This window comes from Penicillium crustosum (genome assembly GCF_028827405.1).
Source record: "Penicillium crustosum strain IBT 35664 chromosome Unknown utg000004l_segment0_segment0, whole genome shotgun sequence".
Taxonomy (NCBI): Eukaryota; Fungi; Ascomycota; class Eurotiomycetes; order Eurotiales; family Aspergillaceae; genus Penicillium; species Penicillium crustosum.
This window is the reverse complement of record NW_026623125.1, coordinates 767,097-790,493: the sequence shown is the minus strand read 5'-3', so window position 1 is coordinate 790,493 and position 23,397 is coordinate 767,097. Positions and strand designations below refer to the sequence as shown.

The 23,397-nt window shown below is 48.3% G+C and overlaps 11 protein-coding genes across 11 annotated transcripts; 6 read left to right on the top strand and 5 right to left on the bottom strand.

Moving 5' to 3' along the window:
* Window positions 1-253: 253 nt before the first annotated feature.
* Window positions 254-1,474, top strand: N7487_009356 (uncharacterized protein; the record flags this gene model as incomplete). Its single annotated transcript, XM_056877086.1, has 1 exon — window positions 254-1,474. The coding sequence occupies one exon, from the start codon at window positions 254-256 to the stop codon at window positions 1,472-1,474; it is 1,221 nt and encodes a 406-aa protein (XP_056725666.1).
* A 474-nt stretch (window positions 1,475-1,948) lies between these two features.
* On the top strand, window positions 1,949-3,380 carry N7487_009355 (putative C6 transcription factor; the record flags this gene model as incomplete). The annotated part of the gene is made up of 2 exons (XM_056877085.1): window positions 1,949-2,096; window positions 2,152-3,380. 2 exons carry the CDS (start codon window positions 1,949-1,951, stop codon window positions 3,378-3,380), a joined length of 1,377 nt encoding a protein of 458 aa, XP_056725665.1.
* A 411-nt stretch (window positions 3,381-3,791) lies between these two features.
* N7487_009354 (uncharacterized protein) lies at window positions 3,792-4,103 on the bottom strand (the record flags this gene model as incomplete). The annotated part of the gene is given in 2 exon segments (XM_056877084.1): window positions 3,792-4,019; window positions 4,032-4,103. 2 exon segments carry the CDS (start codon window positions 4,101-4,103, stop codon window positions 3,792-3,794), a joined length of 300 nt encoding a protein of 99 aa, XP_056725664.1.
* A 14-nt stretch (window positions 4,104-4,117) lies between these two features.
* On the bottom strand, window positions 4,118-4,459 carry N7487_009353 (uncharacterized protein; the record flags this gene model as incomplete). The annotated part of the gene is made up of 2 exons (XM_056877083.1): window positions 4,118-4,294; window positions 4,400-4,459. 2 exons carry the CDS (start codon window positions 4,457-4,459, stop codon window positions 4,118-4,120), a joined length of 237 nt encoding a protein of 78 aa, XP_056725663.1.
* An 800-nt stretch (window positions 4,460-5,259) lies between these two features.
* On the top strand, window positions 5,260-7,110 carry N7487_009352 (sugar porter family MFS transporter; the record flags this gene model as incomplete). Its single annotated transcript, XM_056877082.1, has 4 exons — window positions 5,260-5,378; window positions 5,432-6,297; window positions 6,354-6,614; window positions 6,674-7,110. 4 exons carry the CDS (start codon window positions 5,260-5,262, stop codon window positions 7,108-7,110), a joined length of 1,683 nt encoding a protein of 560 aa, XP_056725662.1.
* A 2,951-nt stretch (window positions 7,111-10,061) lies between these two features.
* N7487_009351 (uncharacterized protein) lies at window positions 10,062-12,023 on the top strand (the record flags this gene model as incomplete). Its single annotated transcript, XM_056877081.1, has 4 exons — window positions 10,062-10,140; window positions 10,202-10,338; window positions 10,415-11,180; window positions 11,242-12,023. The coding sequence occupies 4 exons, from the start codon at window positions 10,062-10,064 to the stop codon at window positions 12,021-12,023; spliced, it is 1,764 nt and encodes a 587-aa protein (XP_056725661.1).
* Window positions 12,024-12,099: 76 nt separating this feature from the next.
* N7487_009350 (ribokinase) lies at window positions 12,100-13,176 on the bottom strand (the record flags this gene model as incomplete). The annotated part of the gene is made up of 1 exon (XM_056877080.1): window positions 12,100-13,176. One exon carries the CDS (start codon window positions 13,174-13,176, stop codon window positions 12,100-12,102), a length of 1,077 nt encoding a protein of 358 aa, XP_056725660.1.
* Window positions 13,177-13,998: 822 nt separating this feature from the next.
* Window positions 13,999-16,585, bottom strand: N7487_009349 (uncharacterized protein; the record flags this gene model as incomplete). Its single annotated transcript, XM_056877079.1, has 5 exons — window positions 13,999-14,651; window positions 14,704-15,546; window positions 15,605-16,057; window positions 16,328-16,441; window positions 16,519-16,585. The coding sequence occupies 5 exons, from the start codon at window positions 16,583-16,585 to the stop codon at window positions 13,999-14,001; spliced, it is 2,130 nt and encodes a 709-aa protein (XP_056725659.1).
* An 870-nt stretch (window positions 16,586-17,455) lies between these two features.
* Window positions 17,456-17,716, top strand: N7487_009348 (Carboxylesterase type B; the record flags this gene model as incomplete). Its single annotated transcript, XM_056877078.1, has 1 exon — window positions 17,456-17,716. One exon carries the CDS (start codon window positions 17,456-17,458, stop codon window positions 17,714-17,716), a length of 261 nt encoding a protein of 86 aa, XP_056725658.1.
* A 1,508-nt stretch (window positions 17,717-19,224) lies between these two features.
* Window positions 19,225-21,341, top strand: N7487_009347 (fungal specific transcription factor domain-containing protein; the record flags this gene model as incomplete). The annotated part of the gene is made up of 2 exons (XM_056877077.1): window positions 19,225-19,242; window positions 19,371-21,341. 2 exons carry the CDS (start codon window positions 19,225-19,227, stop codon window positions 21,339-21,341), a joined length of 1,989 nt encoding a protein of 662 aa, XP_056725657.1.
* A 190-nt stretch (window positions 21,342-21,531) lies between these two features.
* N7487_009346 (YchF/Obg family ATPase) lies at window positions 21,532-23,098 on the bottom strand (the record flags this gene model as incomplete). The annotated part of the gene is made up of 6 exons (XM_056877076.1): window positions 21,532-21,836; window positions 21,892-22,147; window positions 22,198-22,269; window positions 22,323-22,465; window positions 22,523-22,745; window positions 22,883-23,098. 6 exons carry the CDS (start codon window positions 23,096-23,098, stop codon window positions 21,532-21,534), a joined length of 1,215 nt encoding a protein of 404 aa, XP_056725656.1.
* Between the last annotated feature and the right edge of the window lie 299 nt (window positions 23,099-23,397).

The following is a 23,397-nucleotide window of genomic DNA, read 5'->3' as shown; positions in this document are numbered from 1 at the left end:
TTAACCGAAAATAAGGCCCAAGGGTAAGATAATAATATATTATCCCTAGCTATTGGAATTTGGTTTATAAATTATATTGGAGGTGATTGTAGGTGATATTTGAATATAAGAACTACTTTTATCCAGGTGTCTAATGGAAATCTACCCAGGTGCATTTTCTACTTGTCCCGGGGAAGTTCCTTAGTCCAGGCACATTCCTTGCTGTGAAAACACCCTGGGATTTTGACCCGGGGCCAGCAGACAACTATCAATTATGATGACCAGCGAATGGTTTCGAGGACAAGTCGTCTTCCTTACAGGGGCAACTGGGAATCTTGGCGGCTGTCTCTTATACAAGCTAGCCATTCAACTTCCAACTGCCAAAATATTCGTCCTGGTGAGAGGATCCGTCCAAAAGGCCATTGAATCATGGGAGCAATCGATGCCAGAGCAAGTGGAGGAAATTATCGCCACTTGTAAAATCCAATTCTTCCTCGGTGACATGACCCAGCCTAATCTCGGTCTCTCACCTGACCACCTATCACGCATACAAAACGAGACCACGGTAGTGATCAATGCTGCTGGCGACATTGCTTTATCTCGAGACCTCGCAGAGACTATACCAATCAACTGCACCGGTCATCTAACACTGGCTTCTCTAATAGACGGTTTCATACAGTTGCAGTGCTTCCTACACATATCAACTACATATATCTCCAGCTTTCTTCCCGATGGCGTTGTCAGAGAGCAAATCTACCCTCTATACAAAGACCCAGTAGAGGAACTAAGGACAATTCTCGTCACAGGGAAATCATCTTATACAAAACAATTTGCGGCTCCCTATGCATTGGCCAAACACTTGGCAGAATGCTTGCTTCTGGGTGGTGACCACAAATTCTCTGTCCTCATTGTGCGGCCCTGCCTCATATCGCCAGCTATTGCTGAACCCTACCCACTCTACGGTAGCGATGGTGCCATACCTGTACATTCCTTCCTCCAGATACTCTTAGGAGACTCGGAGTATGGGCCTTTGAAGCTTGAGCTCAACCTCCCTTCACAAGCAGCCTGCAATGAGATCCCAGTTGATCTCGTGGCGAGGACCTGCCTGGCTCATGTTGCTCAAGGAACAACGGGTGTCGTCCATGCCAGCGCCGACCTATATATCTCACGATCGATTGGAGAACTGCTAAAACTGATGCGCCGCTACGCGCCAGACGGAGCGGAGGATCAGGTACGAAAGGCCGGGATTGACCACGGAGATGTTACGGCTCCTGAGTTTTACACTATGATCCAACAATTTGCACGGGACTGGAAGATCGAATGTACACGGTCTGTTCATCTGAAGCAGGTGGCGGGTCCGTTGGGACTTGATCTTGGTGATCATGACCCAGAGATATTCTTTAGACTTCGTATCGAGCGGCTGGCTAAGACTCTGCTGGAAAAGCTGGAAAGTGCTAGTGTGGCAAGGAACAAAGTCTATCCGAATATCTCTTGAAAGGCGATGAGGTTATAACTACCTGTTCATGATTAAAAGGATTATTAGGGAAAAGGTAGTAATAAAGCTGGCTCAATTTCATACACTTCTTTAGCATGGGAGGGTCTGCGTTTATAATGAGGTTAGAAATGTGTTGTAAGGTCTGCACCCAATTCAGATATATAGCTGCACCCCAAAACAAAATATATATCATGCGGCCTCCCTTTGAATAAAAATGGAAGAAATTAGAAGAACCATCTGCATAAAATTGTCTCTTTAAATAAATTGGAGTCGAATGTTTCCGTGACTAAGTGGCTTCGACATCCATCCTGAGCTTCCCAAGCCAGGCATTTTTCTTCGGACATTCCCGATCGTGTCCGCCCTTTTTCTTCCTCCTTCTACCCCGGAAACCCCCAGACTATCAAACACGCCGGACTCTGCCAATGAAGACTTAACATGGAGGAACCAGTCCCCCCATTACGTCCTGAATCAAGAATGCCAGACACCTTCAACAGCGCCACCCCGCTTATCGAAGAAGAGGCCTTCTTATCGCCCGGAACATTCTCCAGCGCAGACGACTACGCCGCCAACCCCAGATTCCTTGAATTACAAGAAGAACTCCGCTGCGTACTTTTTTCCCGCAGTAGCAAGCCTCGAACCAGCAAACTACACAACCCCAGCTCCCCTAGAACCAACAGAGGGACCTCAGCCTCGACTCCCACGCCAAAGCCTAGACTTCACGCGGGTCATCTCAATCCCAAAAATCAGATTAATCTTCTATCTGAAAAACTGGATCACAGAATGCGCGCCCTATCTAGATAAATTTGACGAGGCGCGCCATTTTGGTGTCCACATCCCAATCCTAGCGCAAGGCTCACCAGCCTTGTTCTACGCAATCCTCGCTTTCTCCGCTCGGCAAACAGAGCGAAAGGCCTGCCTGGACAAAGCCTACGACAGTCTTGAGCTGTACCAAGAGTCTATCCGCCTCCTGGCACCATTGCTCCAAGCAAAGGACCCCAACGTCCTCGTGACAGTATGCATCCTGGCTGTGATGGAACTAATGTCCGTCAGCCCGCGCGACTGGCGACGGCACGTTGAGGGCTGCGCCGCGCTCTTCGACTCGTTCAACGTGAACGGACTTTCGGGAGGACATCTGCAAGCCGTGTTCTGGTGTTATGCACGCATGGAGCTGTGCGGCGCGATAATCTCTAACGGCGTTGAAAGTACAGTCCTCCCGCTGCAGAAATGGGTCCCCGCTATGCCCCAGGCTTCGTCGAAGGAGGCGCAGGAGGATATCATCCGCGACGCGTTTTGCGAGAAAGGCCGTGCATCCCCTGATATGCACGCTAATTGGGCGGTTTATCTATGCGCAAAGGCTTGCGATCTCTGTTGTCGCCGAACGCGGTTCTTGGAATTGGGTGAAGCGTCTGATGATACGCGCCCGTTCTCAGAACAGTGGAGCCGACTTTGGGAGGAGCTGCAGTATTGGCTTGAACAGCGCCCACCTGCTATGCTGCCTATTAAGACTACGGGGATGGGCAGCGGACAGACTTTTCCCGAGATTCTGTTTGCACATTGGGCGGCTATTTCTGGCAACCAGTTGTATCATGCTGCTTCTATTATGATGCTTGATATGAGGCCCGTTGAGAGGGGACCGCCTCCTTCAAAGCCACACTTTTCGGCTATTTGGCATGCTCGCAGGGTGTGTGGGATTTCGTTGACGAATCCTCATAGCGGGAATCTGATCAATGCTATTCAGCCGCTTTACATTGCCGGGAAGTTACTCAGCCACCATAGTGAGCATGTTGAGGTTGCCAAGCTGTTTAAGATTATTGAGCGCACGACTGGGTGGGGTGCTTTGTGGCGACTCAAGGATCTTGAGAGAGCTTGGGGGTACGAACCGGGGGAGATCTCGGGTGTAATTTGAGTGGTTAGGCTCAAATGGTACAGTTCCAATTCTGTTTCGGTTCGGTATCTTGAATTTGCTCCGACGAGACCGTGACACTACTCTGTTCAAACTGCAGGTCAGCGACTGGCAAACAACATGCGACAAAGAGGTCACACAAGGATGGAATCAGTGGCATACATTGCAAACGATCTACTCACCAATCCAAGGCCCCCGCTCGAGATTTCAGTCAGTCCAAAGTACTTGCAACCCAAAACAAGATCTGCCCAACAAAATCTAACCGACCGGTCCTACTTGAAATCCGTGTTCGGGGTTCTTAACATCGACTTCAAACACACAATTCACTTTCTGAAGTTCCGGCTGCCATATAAAATATCCAAGTCCAACTGTTAGGTTGATTTTGGAGGATTCCTTCCGCATCTACCATGATGTTCATTGATGTATTGAAGCATTGATATTGGCAATAAAACCACAACGGAATGGCTCACATCCGACTTGATTCAGCCGGAGATGCAGATCAAAATATCCACCCATAATCACGAGATCCTTGGCAAGTGACGCAAACTGCGGATCCATAGGCATCGCAAGCGCGATATCAATCAGTGCCCCTGCGGGGTAGATGGATACCTGCTCCGGATACTTGTGGACCATTTGCACCATCTAGTTCGGTACCAAAGGTGAGTTCGCCGGTCGGCTTGTCGGGAAGCCTTGCTTGAAAGCCGCCCGAAGCCAGATAGTTGCCATCGGGTTCCAATGTTTCATTCGCCGGCGCTAGTGTCCCCTCCCAGGGCAGCACGGCGTGTATCACGTCCTATGCCTGGAAGCGGCTGCGCGTGTTGATCAGCGGCCATGTTGCTCCCGGGTAGACTGGAATGATGCTCAGATTTGCGTCTTGCAGAATCGCGACGGCGTGAGGTGTCGCTTGGGGCTGCAAGCTACTGGCTGTATGTGGGGTTTTATCGGGATTCTGTCATTGCATATCATTGCGATGATCTAGATAGGTTAATAATATCTCCCAGCAGCCAAGCCCAAAGCTTCACATCGCCAACTAGAGCTATCAGACACGGCATGAATTCAGCCGTAAACCAATCAGTCTCCATTATGGCGTAGTGTTTATCCGGACGCGGGGTAGTCCGTACCGCAAGGCCGTTTGTGACGAAAAGGGAGCATTAGCTGCATAGCAGATCGATGTGGACCAATGCTTTGCAGAGCCAATGAGGAAATGATATTCAGTATGTCTATTGTATATCTCGAAGAGCACCTATCAACTCAATTTAATGGTCCGATTACTACTTGGACAGAGTACCCCGAGAATGAGTGTTTTTCATCACCATCTTGAACACTAAGAGCATCCATGGATGTTTTGATGTCAATAAACTCAACCTCCTAAGCGAGCACAGTGGCTCTGTTTTCCCCAAACGGAACGGGTCACACCTCCACACTTAGGTTTTACCCGAGACCGAGTTATAGCCCAAGTCGGCCTAGGCCGTGCAGGGCCCGAAAGACAAAACAGGAAACCGATTCAACCCGAGATGCCCACTTCTTTCCCGTCTCCACCGTCGGGGCCATTCTGGGAGATTGGAGGCTACGTACCCCCAAAAGGGTTTAGCGGGCCAGTTTCTCCACTATTTTGCCTCCACATAACGCCGAAATTTGGGGATCCGGGGGATATTAGCCCATGAAAAGTCTGAGAAACTGGAGAAGTTCTATGGGGTTTGAGCCTTTTTTTTCTGCTTTTCACGTGGTGCCACTCGGACTATGACAGAATTAAACCAACTCCATTCAATGCAACCAAAAATGGGCGTATATATTGAGACCCTCTTTCCCCCATGTTTTGAATTCCCCAGATTTCATCTCCTAGCGCTACTTTGGAAATTGCCCTTCTCCAATATTGCCCAACATGACAATCCGATCATCCAGTGAGGTGGAATCCACCCCACGAGTTCAACTCGCGAAGAAATCCATGTGGCAGTCTATTTTCGAAAACCCTAAAGTGCTAGCCATTGCCTTCTTCGCTTCGTAAGAACTTCCCTCCCTTCAAATCCTGGAACTCAATTCTAATACCGCCCCAGATTCGGTGGCTTTGAGTATGGCTACCAACAAGGTGTCCTCGGCCAGTCCCTGGTCATGACCCGCTTCACAGAGAACTTCCCAACAGTAGTAGCCTCCTCCACCGCAACAGGCTGGCTAACTTCCGTCCTCCAATTGGGCGGTATCGTCGGCTCCCTATCAGCCGGAATCCTGGGAGAAGTCTACTCCCGCAAATACACAATGTTCTTCGCCTGCTGCTGGGTCATCCTCGGTAGCTATCTGTACATCGGCGCGACTGCCGGCAACCCGTCCCTGCTGTACGCGGGCCGATTCTTCACCGGCCTTGGCGTCGGCTTGTTCAGTGGTGTGGGGCCTCTCTATAACGCCGAACTGGCGGCACCTGAAATGCGTGGTCTGCTCGTCTCGTTCTACCAGTTCGCTACTATTCTCGGAATCATGATTTCGTTCTGGGTTGGATATGGTAGCAACAATATCGGCGGTACGGGAGCTACTCAGAGTGATCTTGCTTGGCGTTTACCTTCTATCATTCAGGGTATTCCTGCTGTTGCACTTGCTTGTGGCATTTGGTTTATGCCTTTCTCGCCCCGCTGGCTGGTTAAGCAGGGCCGCGACCAGGAGGCGCAAGATACCATTGCTTGGATGCGGAAGCTCACTGTTGACCATGAGCTTGTGCAGATGGAGTACCTTGAGATTAAGGCTGAGGCTGTCTTTGAGGAGCGGGCGTTTGCTAAGGCCTCGCCTAGACTTGCTGATAAAGAGAAGAAGAGTGTCTTCATGAACCAGATCGCGCAGTATACCAACTGCTTCCGCTCGATGGATAACTTCAAGCGTGTTTGCATTGCCTGGTTGGTTATGTTCTTCCAGCAGTGGAGCGGTGTCGATGCCAGTAAGTTGACATGTTTGAGAGATATTGGGAATGTCTGGCTAACCATTACCCATTAGTTATTTACTACGCCTCCAATGTGTTCGTCAGTCTCGGACTTACTGGCGGTACCATTGCTCTTCTGGCAACCGGTGTGACCGGTGTTGTCTTCTTGATCAGTACCATCCCCGGAATGTTGGTTATTGACAAGTTTGGCCGCAAGCCCATGCTCCTGGGTGGATCACTCGTTATGCTTGCTAGCATGGTCATCGTCGGCGTGATTGTGGCCAAGTTCAAACACGACTGGCCTAACCATGTAGCAGCCGGCTGGACCGCAGTTGGTGAGTACCAAACTTGCATATAAAAACCATTATTCCAATCACTCACTTACCTGTTCTAGCTTTGATCTGGCTGTATATTGCAGGCTTCGGCGCTACCTGGGGCCCTGTCTCATGGACCCTCGTATCAGAGATCTTCCCGCTTTCCATTCGCGCGAAGGGTGCCTCCATCGGCGCGTTCAGCAACTGGATCAACAATTTCGCTATTGCCTTCTTCGTTCCCCCTATGCTGCAGAACTGGGAATGGGGTACCTATATCTTCTTTGCTGGTTTCCTCGCCTGTGGTATCGTCTGGGTTTGGATCTTCCTGCCTGAAACTAAGGGCGCATCTCTGGAAGATATGGATCGTGTTTTCAAGAGCAATGCCGGCGAGCAGGATGCTGAACTTCTCCGCGAAGCGCAGCGCGATGTTGGTTTGACTTCGTTCCTTGAGCGTATGTCGGGCAATGGCGGTGATCTCGAGAAAAACGAGAGATCGCAGTATATTGAGAAGGTTTGAGCGCGTTCTAAAAAAAAAAGGCCGTGGCTCAACGTCGCATTTAGTTTATAATATAACGTTCATGAAGTTAATTCTTTCACGTGTAAATCCATTTGGACGCTGTTTGTGAAACGCGCTGTTTGGCGCGACTCACTCAGGATAGTCGTTCATCTCTAGGTTGGAACCTTCCAGAAGTACATAAAAGTCATATAAGACTCTGCCCTTCCAACCGTGTATTTTGTTTTCTTTCCATTTCCCCTCTCTCTTTATTCGTACTATCCCCCCACTTCCCTTGTCCTTTTTTCTTCTTCTCTCCTCCCCCCACCCACTGGGCCAAAATGACCAACTGAGTGGAATGACAAGGTTCACGCAAAGAACCTACGAGATGAGTGCCGGAGGAATGAATGCACCAAAAGAAGGCCCCCCGTGAATGGCTGGAGAGGTTATATATGTTGGTCTGGATGGGAAGGGGGAAACGCGAACCCTACACCTCTTGAGCCGGGAAATTCTCTAAGGGTTCTTATTTCAACAATTTCTTGGACCTGACTTGTCCAAAGAGCCGTCTTTGAGCTGGAGGGGAATCTCATGTCCATCTCCCATCACAAATTTGAAATGTTTCGACCGTGACGTTCAACTTCCAAACTTACAGGACAACCCGGGGTAGTCGTGGGGATTTCTGGTGTGTGACGTGGACTTTTACGACTTATTGGGGGTGCGATGCCCATACGCATCTACAGGTTGGAGAAGTCGTAGCCGCGAGAAAGCTGAAAGAGTCGCTGAAGAGCGGGCTAATACAACTCATCAACAAACCTTCATATCTGCGGTGGATGGTAAATCTCTGTCATTTATTGGACCCTATGATGTACTTCGTCACCAATTCGCACAGTGTTCTTGGGCAAACATGAGTCAACGGAGTCACTGAGACGGCCTCCAGCACTTTTCAAAACTTCCATTCTCACGTCTTCCTCAAAGAATATTTGCTTAATGACCGACGCAGGGAATCTTACGGAACCTAGATTTTTTGTCTATCATTTTTCCATTCTTCCTATCCCTGCAATGGTGGAAAAGGTTGGAGAGCGCGATAACGATATCGAGCTTCGCCTTTCAACTATATTGCGGAATGAACGCTAGATTTACAACCCAAGGCTTTTTCAGCTTCCTTTTGGCACTCCCGGTATAATTTTACGTCAACATCCATCCAATGCATCTGCTGTAGTGCCACTCAATTAGATCTGTCACTCAAAACTCCGACCTGATCTATTTTCGTCTTTTCAATCCTCTTTATCTGGATTTCCGACCCCAAGCAGTTTAAGTTTTCTGGACTTCTTGGCAGTTGCGCCATATCTCTCTTGCTAAAGGTTTCTTGTTGGTATGTCGCCGAGACTGACTGGGAATCAGCTGAGACGTGATTTATGCAATCCATGTCACCGAACCAGAACGAGAGCTAGAATTTACTGGGGCTGAGATATAGCCGGGATGATATCCGAAAGCTATATCTAGCGAGGCGAAATCAAACTGTTCGAGATGTCCTCCAATACGGGGAATCCTTGAGTTTTTCTCATGTCGTTCGACAAGAAAACATACTTCCGATATCTCCAGCCAAAATTCTGGCTTGACTCCTCCAGCCATTTCAATGCGATTTGTCCTATTTCGTACAGCCAATTGTGACACCTCGTGCCTTTGTGCTATTTTTATGAGTACACCTCTCATCTCAGTTGAGGAATAGAGGACATTCTGGAGAAAAAGATTCATCACAAGGCTAGATTCTACAACCGCCATCCATGCTGGTCTACAAATATAGTTGGAGAGTTACCGGCATAGACGATTTTTGTGACGGCACTGTGCAAATCGGCTATGAACACGGCCTACAGCGCCAGTTTCAAAAAGCAATCGGCCAAATTCTTTGTCATGTCTACTGGTTCCCCGCGCAGAATGCCGAGGGATAGGGACATTAATATGGCGGGCCCACTTCGGAGTTTCGCAGCCATGCTACTGTCATCATTCACAGATTCTGTTCAAATATTCCAAGTCCAATCTAGTGACAGAACATAGCGGGTGAGTCACTCGCCATGTCTACGCTAGAGGATCTTGGGGAGGAAAAAATGAACAATAGTCAACCCAGACCGTGGATATTGCTTTGTAGTCACGAATTTGGGGATGAAGATGCGGATTGCAGTTCAGCCCATCCTACACGTCCTTCTTCGAAACGACCCTCTCAATCAGAGTACATGGGAACTCTAAGAAACTTCAACGCACGCTTCTATATCGTCCACCTATCAAAGGTCAGGCGGAAGACCAGGTGCAATCTCAGATGTGGAATTTCGATATGTGGCTTCACTGAAGATCTTACACCGCAGCGGCTTCAATGAGAAGAGGACCCGATACTTGTTCCCGGTTGACCGAATCTAATCCTTTCAACCTGGCACATTATTCCACAAAGAATCACAATTGATGCGAGCCTAATACGCTGGTTTTCCTGATTATTCGGCGCATAAGATGCAACAAAGGCGGCACAAACACCACAAGGCAAGGGCATGGCGTCCTGAGCTTGTGTGTGTATTTGGCTTCACGACGAGACAATATTTCTCAAAGGAGTTTTTTTGGGAACTGAGGAAGTGAGACCTCATCAACTACCAAGATTGGCAAAACTTGTATTTGGTCAACGCATGGTAGAGAAAATTAATCTAGAATATGAACAAAGTTTTAGTAGACCATATACTTTTTTTAGTAGGAATAAAAGAGTTTAGTCAGTACTAACAATAATACCTTTTAACAAAAGCAGTCAAGTCTATACCACATTAATGACCACTGTGCCACAATCGCCCACCGTAGCCTCTTTTGTTCCCCATTGGTGCTCGCCCCACAGGCTCAACTGATCGGCCACCTCCGGCAGTCGAGCACATATCGGGACTGCGGAGCCTCCGATCCTTCTTTTCTGCAACATCTGGGGTAATGTCGTATCACGTCTCACTATGCCCAGAAAACCCACACCTGCGGCCAAGCAGCGGGTTAGGACTGGTTGCCTGACCTGTCGGAAAAGGAGAAGAAAATGTACGTGTCACGTGGTTCTCTTTTTTTTTGGTCGATCAGAACTGACAGTTTGCCATTGTAGGTGATGAGCAGAAGCCTAGCTGTGCTAACTGCGAAGTTAAAGGCCTCTCGTGTAAATACAGTTCTGGTTTAGCGTTTGTCCCGCAGCGTGAAGGGGGCGTTTCTGCTGGGTCGAGACAAGCGTATAACAATATTACAGTGAGTACTCCACAATGGATTCGGTTTTTTAGTCTACCTGACGATGTAATATGGACATGGGGTTGATTTTGATCAGTTTGTCGATGCCTCGCCCCTTGCAGCAGCAAACAAGGAGAAACCAAAGGCTCCGCTGCAAGCTGCAGATGATTCTCAGAGTGACCGAAACACCGGTTACTCTTTAGACGAATTGCAATCTTCGGGTGATGGCCCAGATGACACCGGAGATGCCCGCTGTGCTTTTGAATTCCAAAACATCCTGTCATCCGCAGTTCCAAACGTCAACGTTTCTGAGCCTCCAATCTCATTTGCCAGTGAACGGAGTGCGCCGGGAACTCGATACATGAACAGTGCTCCATACGTTGGATACAGATCTCTCACCAGCAAGAGAACAGTCGAACAACGAATAGCCCTTGGATGTGGCAATCATGAGACTGACTTGCTTCGACATTTCCGCTACCATGTCGGTCCTTGGATTGATACTGGAGACCCTGAGCTCCCATTCGGACTGCAGGTCCTTCTGCTCTCACGAACTAACAGAGCTCTACAAGTCGCCGTCCTTGCCCTGGCTGCAGCTCAACGACTTCTGGTGGCAACCCCAACTAGCAAGGACCTGGAAAGTAGCCAGCAGTTCCGAAAGGAAGCAGAAGAGAGTCTAACGCTTGAATATGACTTAGCTAGATATGCTGGTCATGCCCTCTTGATGCTTCAAGATGCTCTGCCTGCTGGGCCGCAGCAGTGGAGAAGCCTTTTGATTCCCAGAATAGAGCATATAAGTGACTTTGCGTCACGAGCAGTGGGAGAAGAGGTCGGGGACGCTTTGTTTTGGCTTTACTTTCGGTTTGGTAGGGCAAGCTCTAATCTCTTCAACAAATTCGCTAGCAAACTAACTATTACACCTTACAGATCTCGCCGGCTCAATATCCTCTTCAAAGCCACCACTTATGCCCTTCCCATCATTACTACGACGAGATGGCACCTTATTACACCACACCCAATCCATGCTGCCTCAGACCGTCAATTCCGTATATAAGCACATATTGTGTCTTCTGGGACACTGCTTAACCCTGACACACGGTGATCGAGAAATGCCTTCTCCGCATACAGTCACATCACCAGATCTGACAGCATTCCCATCTTTACGACAATCGCACTCCTTATCACAATGGACTTTCCTCTGGTCAGACTGCCAGAAATGGTACAACGAGCGACCAGTAAATGTACAACAGATCGTGGACATCCGCGGAGGGGAAGCTGACCAAATTGATCCTGACCACGACTCCTCATTTCCAATTCTTATCTTCACGACGCCAATGGCGCTGGTCGCCAACGCTGTCTACCACATGATTTCTCTATTATTGCTTACACATAAGCCGCGACTGTTGAAATCACTGCCCGGACCAAGGTCCGTCACCTCGCATATCTGGCATGCGCAGTCAATCGCCGGGATCGCAGCAAGTAATGATTCCCCCGAACAATGGGATCCGATATTGGTTGCAAGCCTTCTCACCATTGCGAAGGAGATGACACATGAATCCCAACAAGCGGTTCTACTAGAACGCTTTTCCAGAATCACAGCCACAACAGGCATCAAACTTGACCGCGAGACTAATGCGCTTCAAGAGGCGTGGAATCTGGCGCGATACGAGGAGGAATTCGATGATGAAGCTGACGCTATGATCTCATAATTATACCCAAAATACCATTTCTATTGATTTGTTTTCATCACTAGTATCTATATTTACATCCCGTCGTTTCATACCTTCATTCCATATCATACGCAAAGGGAATACTCTGCATAGCCCCTCGTGTCTGCACACACAGAGCGGCAGCAGAATTCGCCTTCGAAACTGCACCCTCAATCTCATCATCAAACGCCCCAATACTCTTTCCGCTAGCCAAGAACCGAGCCACAGCAGTCGCAAAATACCCAACAAAGGTATCCCCAGCCGCAGTAGTATCAACAACCTTAGCAACCTTGACACCAGCAACAATCCCACTCTGACCCGACTTCGTCGAGAAATAAACACCCTTCGCACCAAGCGTAATAAGAACAATCTCAACGTCCGCGCGCTCATGGAACCGCGGCGCCAATTCCTCAGGCCTCAACTCATCCCCCTCGACAACATCCCCAATAGGAAGACCCTCAATAGACCTCGCCATCTGCACAACCTCGGTCTCATTCATAATAAGCACAGCAGTGCCCCGTAGCGCGGAAAGCGGAATCCCCTCTGGAAACACAGGGGCGGGATTAAACACCACTTTCGCGCGGTCCCCAACAGAACCATCATTGAAATACTCCAACAATCCCAGCGTCGTGGTGCGCGGGATCTCACCTTGCAACACAATGATATCGGGCGTAGACGGGTAATTCTGTAAAGCAGCGAGAATATTTCCAACATCGCTGAGCAATCCGGCATGGTTTGCGCCTGGGACGACGAGAATCCTGTTCTCGCCGCCGATGGCTTCTTCGACGATAATGCTAGCCGACCCCGTCTGCGCAACGGTCGATTGTTCAATGGATGCCGTGTCGACGCCGGATTTCGAGAGGGCGGGTTGGAGTAGGGTGGCGTAGTATGGGTCATCGGCGCCGACGGCGCCGATCATGTTCACGGAGACATCTTGGGTTGTTTGGGATGTGAAGGAGGAGCGGCCGCAGGCGACGGCTTGGTTTCCGCCTTTGCCGCCTGCTGAGACGGTTAGGGAGGTTGCTGTGAGGGTTTCGCCGGGTCCTGGGCAGCGTGGGGTTGCTGTTACGAAGTCGATGTTTAGGGAGCCGATTATGGTGATTTGGGGTTTTTTGGAAGATGGTGGGGTCGTCGTTGGGGTTAGGTTGGACATTTTCGTGGGTTGTGGTGGTTTGGTGTTTTGGTGTTCGGGGGGTTTAGGAGCTGTGATGCGGGCTGTTGTGGGTTAAATTCAATTGAAGGATGTAGACGGTTTAGTTGTTTCAATATATGGCGCGCCGCGTGACCTTTCTTTTCTGGTCGGTCGGGATCTTGGAGTTCGGCATGTCATAGCATCTCCCCACGTTCCGAGGTCTGCGTGGGTTGCCTGATGTGGGAGCCATAGGCTATGTTCCTCCCAAATGGGCTAGCTCGGGCTACTGTTCCACCAAATACGGCTTAGCGCAGGAACGGCACTGCCTAGAAATGGAAATGGCCATATTAGGTAGGACACATTTTACCCCAGAATTTGTTGGTATACAATGGAAGTTATTTATGTACAGAATGGTGGAACCAATCGGTTTGTGATTTACTTAACAAATTTGCATTCCATAATCACTGTGAACTTTCGGAATGATTCTCTGTCATTTGATATACTTGCTTATGCCTCGCATTCTCCAACCACCCACAACCGCAGATTCAACGTGCGTCGTATTTAACTTGGGGATAATGCCATACCGGTGACTCCATATCATACTGGTAGGTAGTAGCCCAGAAGATTTTCGAGACGACGAATATCTAGCTTATCGCTTATTGTACATATTATGGCTAGCATTCATAGTTAAATTAATCTGATATTTGAGTAAGTACTGAACTCGTAATCATACATGACAATGACTTTGAAGAAGCAAATAAGCTAACATATCCGAAACTAACTCCCGCTCAATAATTCCCCGACCAGGAACCCAATACTCCAATCCATGCAAAAGCAAATCACTCAGTTCATCTTGACCTGGAACAAATACCGCTGTCGGATCTGCGCGACATCATACACAATGTATTCATTGTAGTACAGGCAATTACTGGCACTGTAGGCGCTATCGATAGCCACATCAGGCATTGTCACACCCTCCAACGCCGGACTCAAACATCCAGCATCCTTCCACCCACCAGGAATATTCGATCCCTTGCCGAGTGTCGCAATTTTGCCCTCTTCATGCGCTAGCTCGCCAGCGTTGTAGTTGCTGCGTTCAAGCTCTAGCATGGGAGCACCGAGCTCCGCATCGCAGAGGAGAAGTAATCCCATTCCACGGCTGTTGTGGGGACAACAGTAATTTGCGGATTTGCTAGAAGTATCAGCTAGATACACACCCTTGCCAAACATATATCCATTGACGGGTGCTTCGGGTGGGGCGATGCGAAGACCTTGGCTGAGAATACCACCGAAGTTTGTACTCCGGGACCCATGCCAGAGGAGGCGGCGGTCGCTGTTTGGGATGTTGGCGTAGGGGGATGCGTTGAAGCGGTCTTTTTCGCCTCGTCGCTCGATGCGGAAGATGTTCACAACCTTGTAGCTCATGTCGTGTGTTTCGCCGCGAGAGTTCTGGAGGTAGTTCTCGAGTTCGATGAACTCGTTTGATTTGTGGTCCACTGGACGAGGTCAGTTTTGCGAGATTTCGTAGATTTGGGAATTGGTACTCACGTTCTGTCATCTCCTCCATACCCAGACTCTGGAACTGGCGATCTAGAGGGTGGGTGTCATCGTGGTCCTCCTTGGACGATACCATGATTTCATTCGCAACATCCATGTCAGTCAGTGCCTCCAGCAAATCGATTTCTTTCTTAATCTGCGCGTTCGTGTTCAAGGTCGGTGGCCGATGGCGGCCAAAGACGTGGGGAATCAAGGTAAAGTATCGATCGCTTAATGCCTCTATGGCATCACCATATGATAGCCCATGTTTTTCTTGTGCCAAGGTTGGTGTAATCATGAGCTCGGAAATATCTTTCAAGACCAAGAATCCACTTTTCAACGTCCTTTCACTCAACTTCCCCAATGGCAGTTTGTGGGCATCGTAGGACATTGCGGCCAATGTGTCGAGGACGTTTTGTCTGTTGAAGATGAAAGACATGAGGTTTTGAAGCCCTTTGGATAGAGCGCTCTCGGCCCGGGGGTAATCCTCTTCTTCCTTGATGGTTTTCTCCTTTTTAACGGGCTCTTCCTCATCTTCATCCTCCTCGTAGTTGCGCTCAAGGAACGTGTATTTTCCGTTTTTAGGAGTATCAAGCCGATTCGCCCATTTGAGGCCCGACTTGTCTTTGAACTTCTTCTCATAATGCTGCATGGCGGCTGCCAAACCACCGTCTCCGAGACAGGCTGACTGTCCATGCTCCCCAACTCGACCCCACCGTGTCCAGGCAAAGTACTTCGAGTTCGAACCGACCAATAATTGAACGCGATAAAACTTGTTGGCATTGCTAGATGCCACAGTCTGGCTCAGGGTAGCATCCCAGATGAGGCCTGCACTGTCAATGTAGACCTTGGGGTCTATCACAAGGTGTGTCAGTTTGTCTTCCACTCTTGAGCTCTCTCATTGCAAACTTACCCTTTAGTTTACCCAATTCCTCAAATCCATCATCTATTGGAACATTGAGGGCCTTTATGGTTGTTTTTTGAATGTCCTTTGTCTTTTTGTTGGACCCTTTCTTCACAGGGTCTTCATCCGCGCCTCGCTTTTTGGTTGCAGACTTTTTATCCTCGGAGGACTTGGCTTTGCCATTTGTGCCATTCTTCTGCGTGTCGTTTGTTGTTTTGTCGGCATCGTTTGCAGCAGAAGCCGCATCCACGCCTCGCTTTCTGGTAATACGCTTGTTGTCTGCAGGAAGAGATGCGGTACCATCCACAATCTTGTTCTGCGTGTCATCATCTGCCTGGAATGCCTGATTGGCTTGGCCAAAAGCATATTTTGACTCCGGTAACGGTTTCTTGGCTTGGTCTGATTCAAGAAGCCACGAAAGTGGCACTATGTGACAATTGGTGAGCTGGGAAGCTTGTTTGTCTAGTTGATTGGTCAATAAAGGGCTCCCGAGCTCGTACAATTTTACCTCGGAAGTTTGAACAATTAACTGCTGCTTGCCATCAAACACCGTCTAGGCTTGTCATTTATGAAAATGGCGTGCCGGGGGGCCAAAACATCTCACGCATCATCGCTATCATCCCCAACACGGTTTGTCACAGATTTGAGTGCTGAGATGAAATCACATGGACCATTGAGAAAGTACATAGGGGTTTCAAACTTCCGAGGTTGTGTCTGCGGTTGTGTACTCACATTTGGTAGTTTGCTTCTCCACGTCCTTCTCAGTGGTCACCAAATGGGTACAATCATCCGTAACCGACGTGCTAAATGTAGCACCGTTCTTCTCAATGAGCGCTTTTAAGTCCGCTGTGAAGAGTATAATCGTCAACATACAAGTTGTGGAGAGCTATACACAGTCCGCCTTGGAAATAGGGGGCCCATACCTTGTCTCAGATTGGGAAAAGTCCCACCGACGGAGATGACAAGTTTTTTGAAACTTTTAACTGGCATGATGTCGATCAATTGCAATAGAAAAGAGCACTGGGTATGAAGAGCAGGCAATGGGAAGGTAGAATGTAGAAGTTGAGGAGGGAAGGGTCCAGTACGAGGTTGAGGTGTACAAGGTAAAAAGAGAGCTGCCCGGTTAGGAGCAAACAAAAATGCAAAAGGCGCAAGATGTGATAAAAAAGATAGAACAGAGCAGAGGAAGGAATAAGCCACCTTTTAAATAAGAAAACAGGAGGAGAGGTTGTTACGCAGTCAATATTTGTGGCCTGAGGGATCTGGCAGAAATGAGGCTGCTGCCTGGATTAGCGTCAGGCAACACAAGGCAGCACAAGGCAGCACACCCTCTTTTGTGGAGAACATTCGATCTATTCAGGTTTAGTTAACTATAACTATGATAACTATGGATACCGAGTACATCAAATATAATTACACCGACTATTGACTCTTTTACTAACTATGAAGGCTGCTCAGGAAAACTACCCCACGGCTAAAGTTGCCATATAATCTCCACGAAGTGGACTAATGTCCCGACTGATCCAGGGGTCAACCACCGCGGCACTAATATCTCACATCCGGCCAACCCATGGATATTGGCATGAGCGTAGTTTCTACCCATGTCCTTGAACGCTACACTTTTCACCGGGGTAACAGAAAAGACATAACTCAATCTCAAGATATATATCAAGACACCGACCACGACCACTACTCCAACTTTTAGCCTAAACCATTCACAACTCAGCAGTTTAACTGGCCGTCTGATCGATCACCACCATGCTGAGTCGTCTCAGTGGTGGTTAGGAGTGGTCGGAAACGTTTATATCGCTGGCATTTTGGTCTAGCAAATCCTTCCCCGAGTCGTCTTTCTCATACCCGATGGGACGTCATTTTGTCGAACTCATGTACCAGTTCATGACACTTGACAGGGGTCTCCCTATGCACCGCAACCATTTTCTGCGGCGTCAAGGGGAGGAGATGGCGCGCAGTTGGATTCAGTTTACCAGTGGACTCCCACCGATGGCTGGTGCAAAGCCATATGATCTAGAAGAGGGCAGCATCATGATCTGTAATATGCTGCAGGGGTGGACTGTGAGGCCCAGAGCGGAGAATGGGGAGATTGGCCGCAATGACCCATAGGGTCCCCGGCGGTACCGCCAGTTGAACGTCTTGAGTGAGGAGTCCAGAAGAGCCGGACACAGCGGGGATAGGGTTGAGTTGGAGAAGGAAAGGATTGAGGCGAGGAGAAAAGTTTGCATTGGGTATACCGGGGGCGTGTGCAGACCAGGTATAGTTTTATATGAAAATAAGAATACTCTGCCCCTTCTGTGGCCTTTATCCTGTATTATTCAACCTTGGTTTATACGTAGTTTAACTTGATTTGCTAAACACAGGATCTCTAATTACATCAAACCCCAGTTTTTATATAATTTCTTGATGGCATAGTCAATAGGGTGGTCCTATCTTCACTCTCTTTTCCATTTTCTTAGGCCGAACCCCATATCAACTCATTAAGAACTGGATGGCAGCAGCGCTCTTCTCCCCAGTCTCTACAAAATTGCTTATTGAACGGACAGTTTTAATACCAGTAGTTGTTCCTTTGCGTCTCTGTCTATTGATGTTGGGCATCACGATGCAGTCAACAGTCTTCTTGGTTTTATGAGCAGAGATGGAAAGGGACAACTGCTGGCATAAAAACCATCCGTTTAGAAAGCAATCTAACAAGGACTAGAGGGAAGACCGGAACTGACATCGAACCCTAAATGAGTAGATATGGATTCGTTATTTCAGTACAACAAAATGTGGCTGAGAGCAGAGATTGGATATATCATAGATTATCCCTCAAATAACTTGGACAAGACCTGGATTCCACGCCAGGGCAAATGGACACAGTCAGCGGTATTATCTCGAACGAATGAGTGTCATATTGACCCCGGCTGATAACTAACTAATGTAAAAGGATAGGAATGTAAGATTACTGGGAATGAGGTGTTATGAAGATGTCTGATATTTGAAACGATGAGCCTAAGGAGTCAATTATATATAATAGAATGTGATATGAGACATGGGTAAATTCGGGGACTCTAGACCATAGTGGGTAATAGAGACTGCGTTTATATGGTAGCCTGCATATCCTCACTAAACTAGAGTAGGCAGTTGTAGTTGATATTCTGAATTGTTTGCACTGAACTCGACGGGATAAGGTATAATACAGGACATGATACATGACTCAGTTCTGTTCTTCAGCCTTGAAATTCTGCTGAACTGTATATTTTCGATCAAAAGTCTATGCTTGGACCTATGTATAGCCTACCACTTCTGTGGATATGGGGTTGATCATAGAAGTACCATATGGGAAATAAATGTCGAGGTGCACTTAAGCGAATAGTATCTTGCCATACTAAATAGCGAGAACGGTGTGATTTTGATCTAGACCTAGACCTCTCTGGGTATAAAATATTACCGTATTAATACTTCGTTCATGGTCATATTGTGGTGGATTATCCTTTGTGCTGACCCTGTGCTACGGGCGCGGACTTTCCGTTTTGGGACACGGTCGCCGCTCCGGTGGTCGTTCCCGCCCCCGACAGGGAAAGAGCCCGCAACGACCTGCCAGCTAGATGAACGAGACATGAGAATCATTTACAATGGAGCTGACTTTCTTAGTGAGTCAAGATGGAACAAATGCCAAGAGGGGGCATGTACGGCGTGCGTGTAACTCTTGTCGTCACAAAAAGGTATCGCATTCCGAGATGGCCTTCCAACAAAGGAAGTTGTATGCTGATTTCGCTAGAAACGCTGCTATCACAATATCTCTGAGGGTCAATTGGTTGATCGGGATTCTTCCCCCAACATCTCTGGTCTCACAAGTAGCCAAAGTCCTACATCTCAGGCTTCAAGACGGGATACAGCAGTCCGAGATAGATCTGCATCTCCAAGAGGCGAGCGACTAAATGGGTCTTCGCTTCAGAATCTGATACAACAACGGGGGGAATTTACCGCCCCTGATGCAGGTCCAGCTGCAGAGGTCGATCAAGAATCTCGTCGTTTTGCGTGTGACTCACACCCTGTAGCGACACTCATGGAGCAGAATGAGTCAAGGCTGAAGGGGGGTCGATCCCAGAAAGGGGATGTTGGTGCATGGTTGGGTGCCGAGGAGAGCTCCATTGACCAGGGCGAAATTCCTAGCTCCTCTTCACAAACAGTACTAGGGACCCATGCTCACCCCGACTGGCTGCCCCCGAAAGACTGCGAGGAGGCCTTGCTAGAGATCTACTTTCGTCGGATACACCCATTACTGCCTCTTTTTGACGAAGATAGCGTTAGAAACCAGCATAGAGCGGGCAGACTCCCTCTGCGGCTTGTGCAAGTGATTTGCCTTGTTGCAGCGAAGGACCAGGATGCGGTGCCTTTCTTATGCCTTGGTCCTAATTCAAACCCCCTTCCACTAGAGAAATTCTGCAGAATTCTCTATACTGATGCCATGCAAAACATCTCGAGAAAGGCAGAGAAAAAAGTACTTGCAATACAAATTTTGGCTCTTCTCTCACTACATGAATGGGGCTCCACTGGATCTGAAGAGTGTTCTTTGAATCTGGCCCAGGCCATCCACCATGCCCAGACTATGGGGTTGCATTTGATGAGGCCAGAGCAACACTCTGGTACATCTTCCAGGGGTCTTTTCTGGTGTTTGTGGAGTCTAGACCGATGGAACGCTGCTATGAATGGGAGGCCTTTAATGATACACGACGAAGACCTAAGTCAAAGGGTGGACGACGTTGCTTCAACGTTTCAATCGCCATTTCGTGTCTGGCTTCGAATTGCCGATAAGCTCAGAGAAGTGATTCACTTCTACCGACCGATCATGAAAGGCGTTGATCAGAGTGAACTCGATCTTCCGTCCTTTGAGGATATTGTGGAGGACTGCAAGGCTTGGGATACGTCCCCAGACCTACTTGGTATGAATTATTCCGCCCTTGAGTTGCAACATTGTCTAACCACTCGACCGACAGAGTCTCTCGAGCTTGTTTATTATGCTGTGATTATTCTGTCAACACATTCTAGCGGGTTGCAAGGCCGATCAAGGCCACGAGCATCAAAAATCCGACAAAGTCATTCAATACTTACCGTCGCGTCACTCAGTTGGAATCGTGATATTCGGGATTTTCTGCCGCTTCCCATGATCGGTTACACCATCTCACTCGTATTCTCGGTCACATACAAACAACTGAGAGAAAGCAAACTTCCAAGTGCGCGCCACACAGCCATTGACCAAATCCGTCTATTTCATCGATGTCTCGAGAAAATGAGCACCACATGGTGGTCGGCCGCTGTGATGACTCGTCTAGGCCAGCGTGTGTTGAACAACATCCAACCCACCATGGACCAGGAACGTTCCACAGGTCCAAATATCAATATCACCCGACTAAACTCTCAGCATGGATCGAGCCATATATTCCCAACACCACCTACTTCCACTGATAATATACAGTCGCACTCGGCTATCGACATTCCGCATGTGGAGACACGGGCTAATGCATATTATCAAACCTCACACCCTCTGCCTGATGACCTACTAGGATCAGATAAACCTTCGAATTTAGAAGTAGACAGCACGGCATTCTTAACGGCAGGTGAGATTGAGGATTTCGACACCTTTTTCGGCAATTTCCTTGATGTCGGTTTTCCAAACTCTGCCAATGATCAATTGTTACTAGATCTGGACATGCCCGACTTCGAATTTGTTCATCACGATCTGGCTTGATAGAAATTGCACAGAAGTTAAAGATCCCTGAACAAATATAAACCTGATCACATAATATATCATTTCTATGCATCGAAGTCTATTTACTGTAATAAGTGCAACAGTATACTGAATTTCCTCCCGCACTCCACGAAGTAGTAGAATCCATGTACCGTGATCCCTTGCGAGTTGGAACTCTGAATTGAGGTCTCTACTTCTTCTTGGGGGGTGCAACATTGAACTGGAAGTGCACAATGTCGCCATCTTGAACGACATAAGACTTACCCTCCTGTCTGTACTTTCCAGCGGCTTTGATGGGGCCCATGGACTTCTCACCATTGCAGAGATCATGGAAGTCCTTGTACGCCACAACTTCAGCCTTGATGAAACCGCGCTCAAAGTCGCCGTGAATGACACCAGCTGCTTGGGGAGCCAATGTTCCTTGCTTGATCGGCCAGCAGCGGATCTCTTTCTCGCCAGCAGTGAAGTAATACTGCAGTCCCAGCTTGGTGAAGCCTGTCGTGACTGTTAGTATGGGGTACGGTAAGCGAGGCGAATATCGGGGGCATACCTTCGGTGGTAATCTTTCCTAGGCGACTCGGAACCTTACTTTCAGCCACGAAGGCATCCAGCGCTGCCTTGTCATCCCGCAGGGACCACAGCTTCTCCTCAAACTCGACGGAGAAGGGGATGATATCTGAGCCTTGGCCGCCGTGGGCCTTGACCCACTCTGCGATCTTGGGCAGGTATTTGCATTTTTGGCGGAGGTAGTCCTTCATTGTAAGGTTGATGAGGTAGATTACCGGCTTGGTAGTGATGAGGCGGAGCTTGAGATTGTCAGCATTGTCTCTTGAGTATTACAGAATTCTGGACAAACCTTCTCGTTGATCAACTCGATTTCAGGAGTCGTCCACTCTCCATCTCTAACAGGCTTATCCTGTTCCAAGAGCTGTAGAGAAGTTAGCAAACTACACATATCTTTCAAGAGAGGAGGTGACATACCGCCTTGATCTTAGCGGTTGTCTCGTCGAACAGCGGCAGCATCTTGAATTTTCCTCCAGCCTTCCGCACAATTGCCTCTTCAGCAACCTTAGCCTTGGCGAGAATATCCAAATCCTTCTTACACAGCTCGCTCTGGATGGTATCTGTCATAGCACCATTAGCATATATCTCTCCTGCATCTTTCAAGGGGGAGTTCTTACCCAAGTCACGAACAGGGTCAACGGAGTCATCCACATGGAGAACCTCATCGTTATCAAATGCTCTGACAACGTGGTACATGCCATCCACAGCCTGAATATGACTCAAGAAGGCATTTCCCAAACCGGCACCCTCACTCGCGCCCTTGATCAATCCTGCGATGTCGGTAACCTGCAAATACGCCGGGTACTTGCTAGGTGGGTTCCAGATCTTACACAGGAAGTCCTATCTCACATTATTAGTTATGAGCTCATCCTAATGTTATATTTAAATGATCCAAAAGGGAACGAGCCTCCCGACAGGGCTAAGATCCATCACGTGGGAATTGCCCACACAGAATTAAGAAAAGGGGAAGAACTTACATATCGGGGATCAGGAACAACGCAACGGGCTTCATTAGGCTCGATGGTGCAGAATGGGTAATTTTCTGCCGCCGCGCTCTGCTCCGTCATCAAGTTGAACAGCGAACTCTTTCCCACGTTTGGCAGGCCAACACAACCCATCTTGAGGTTGGACTTGACGCGCCCGAAGGCGACGACATTGTTTGTAGGCGCTTCAACTGCTTTCTTTGGTGGCATATTGAAGTATATTTATCACTGTATGGAGTGGTTGTTTTTTTCTACGGTTTCTAAAGGCCAGTGTGCGTTCCGTTTCGAATTTTTCTCTCAATTATACTCCTGCCCGCAGTTGGACTGGATTATCCTTGTTTCATTGGTCGGTTTACACTTTTCTATCCACCCTCGAGAGATCCCGTCCACGGCGGTGACTCTCCTTCGCATATTTCGCATATGGGCCCACCAACTGCTCGGAAAAAGATCGGTGCAAAGGCTGCTTTTAACCTGTAAGTATCTTAAGTTATAAGATATAATCAAATTAA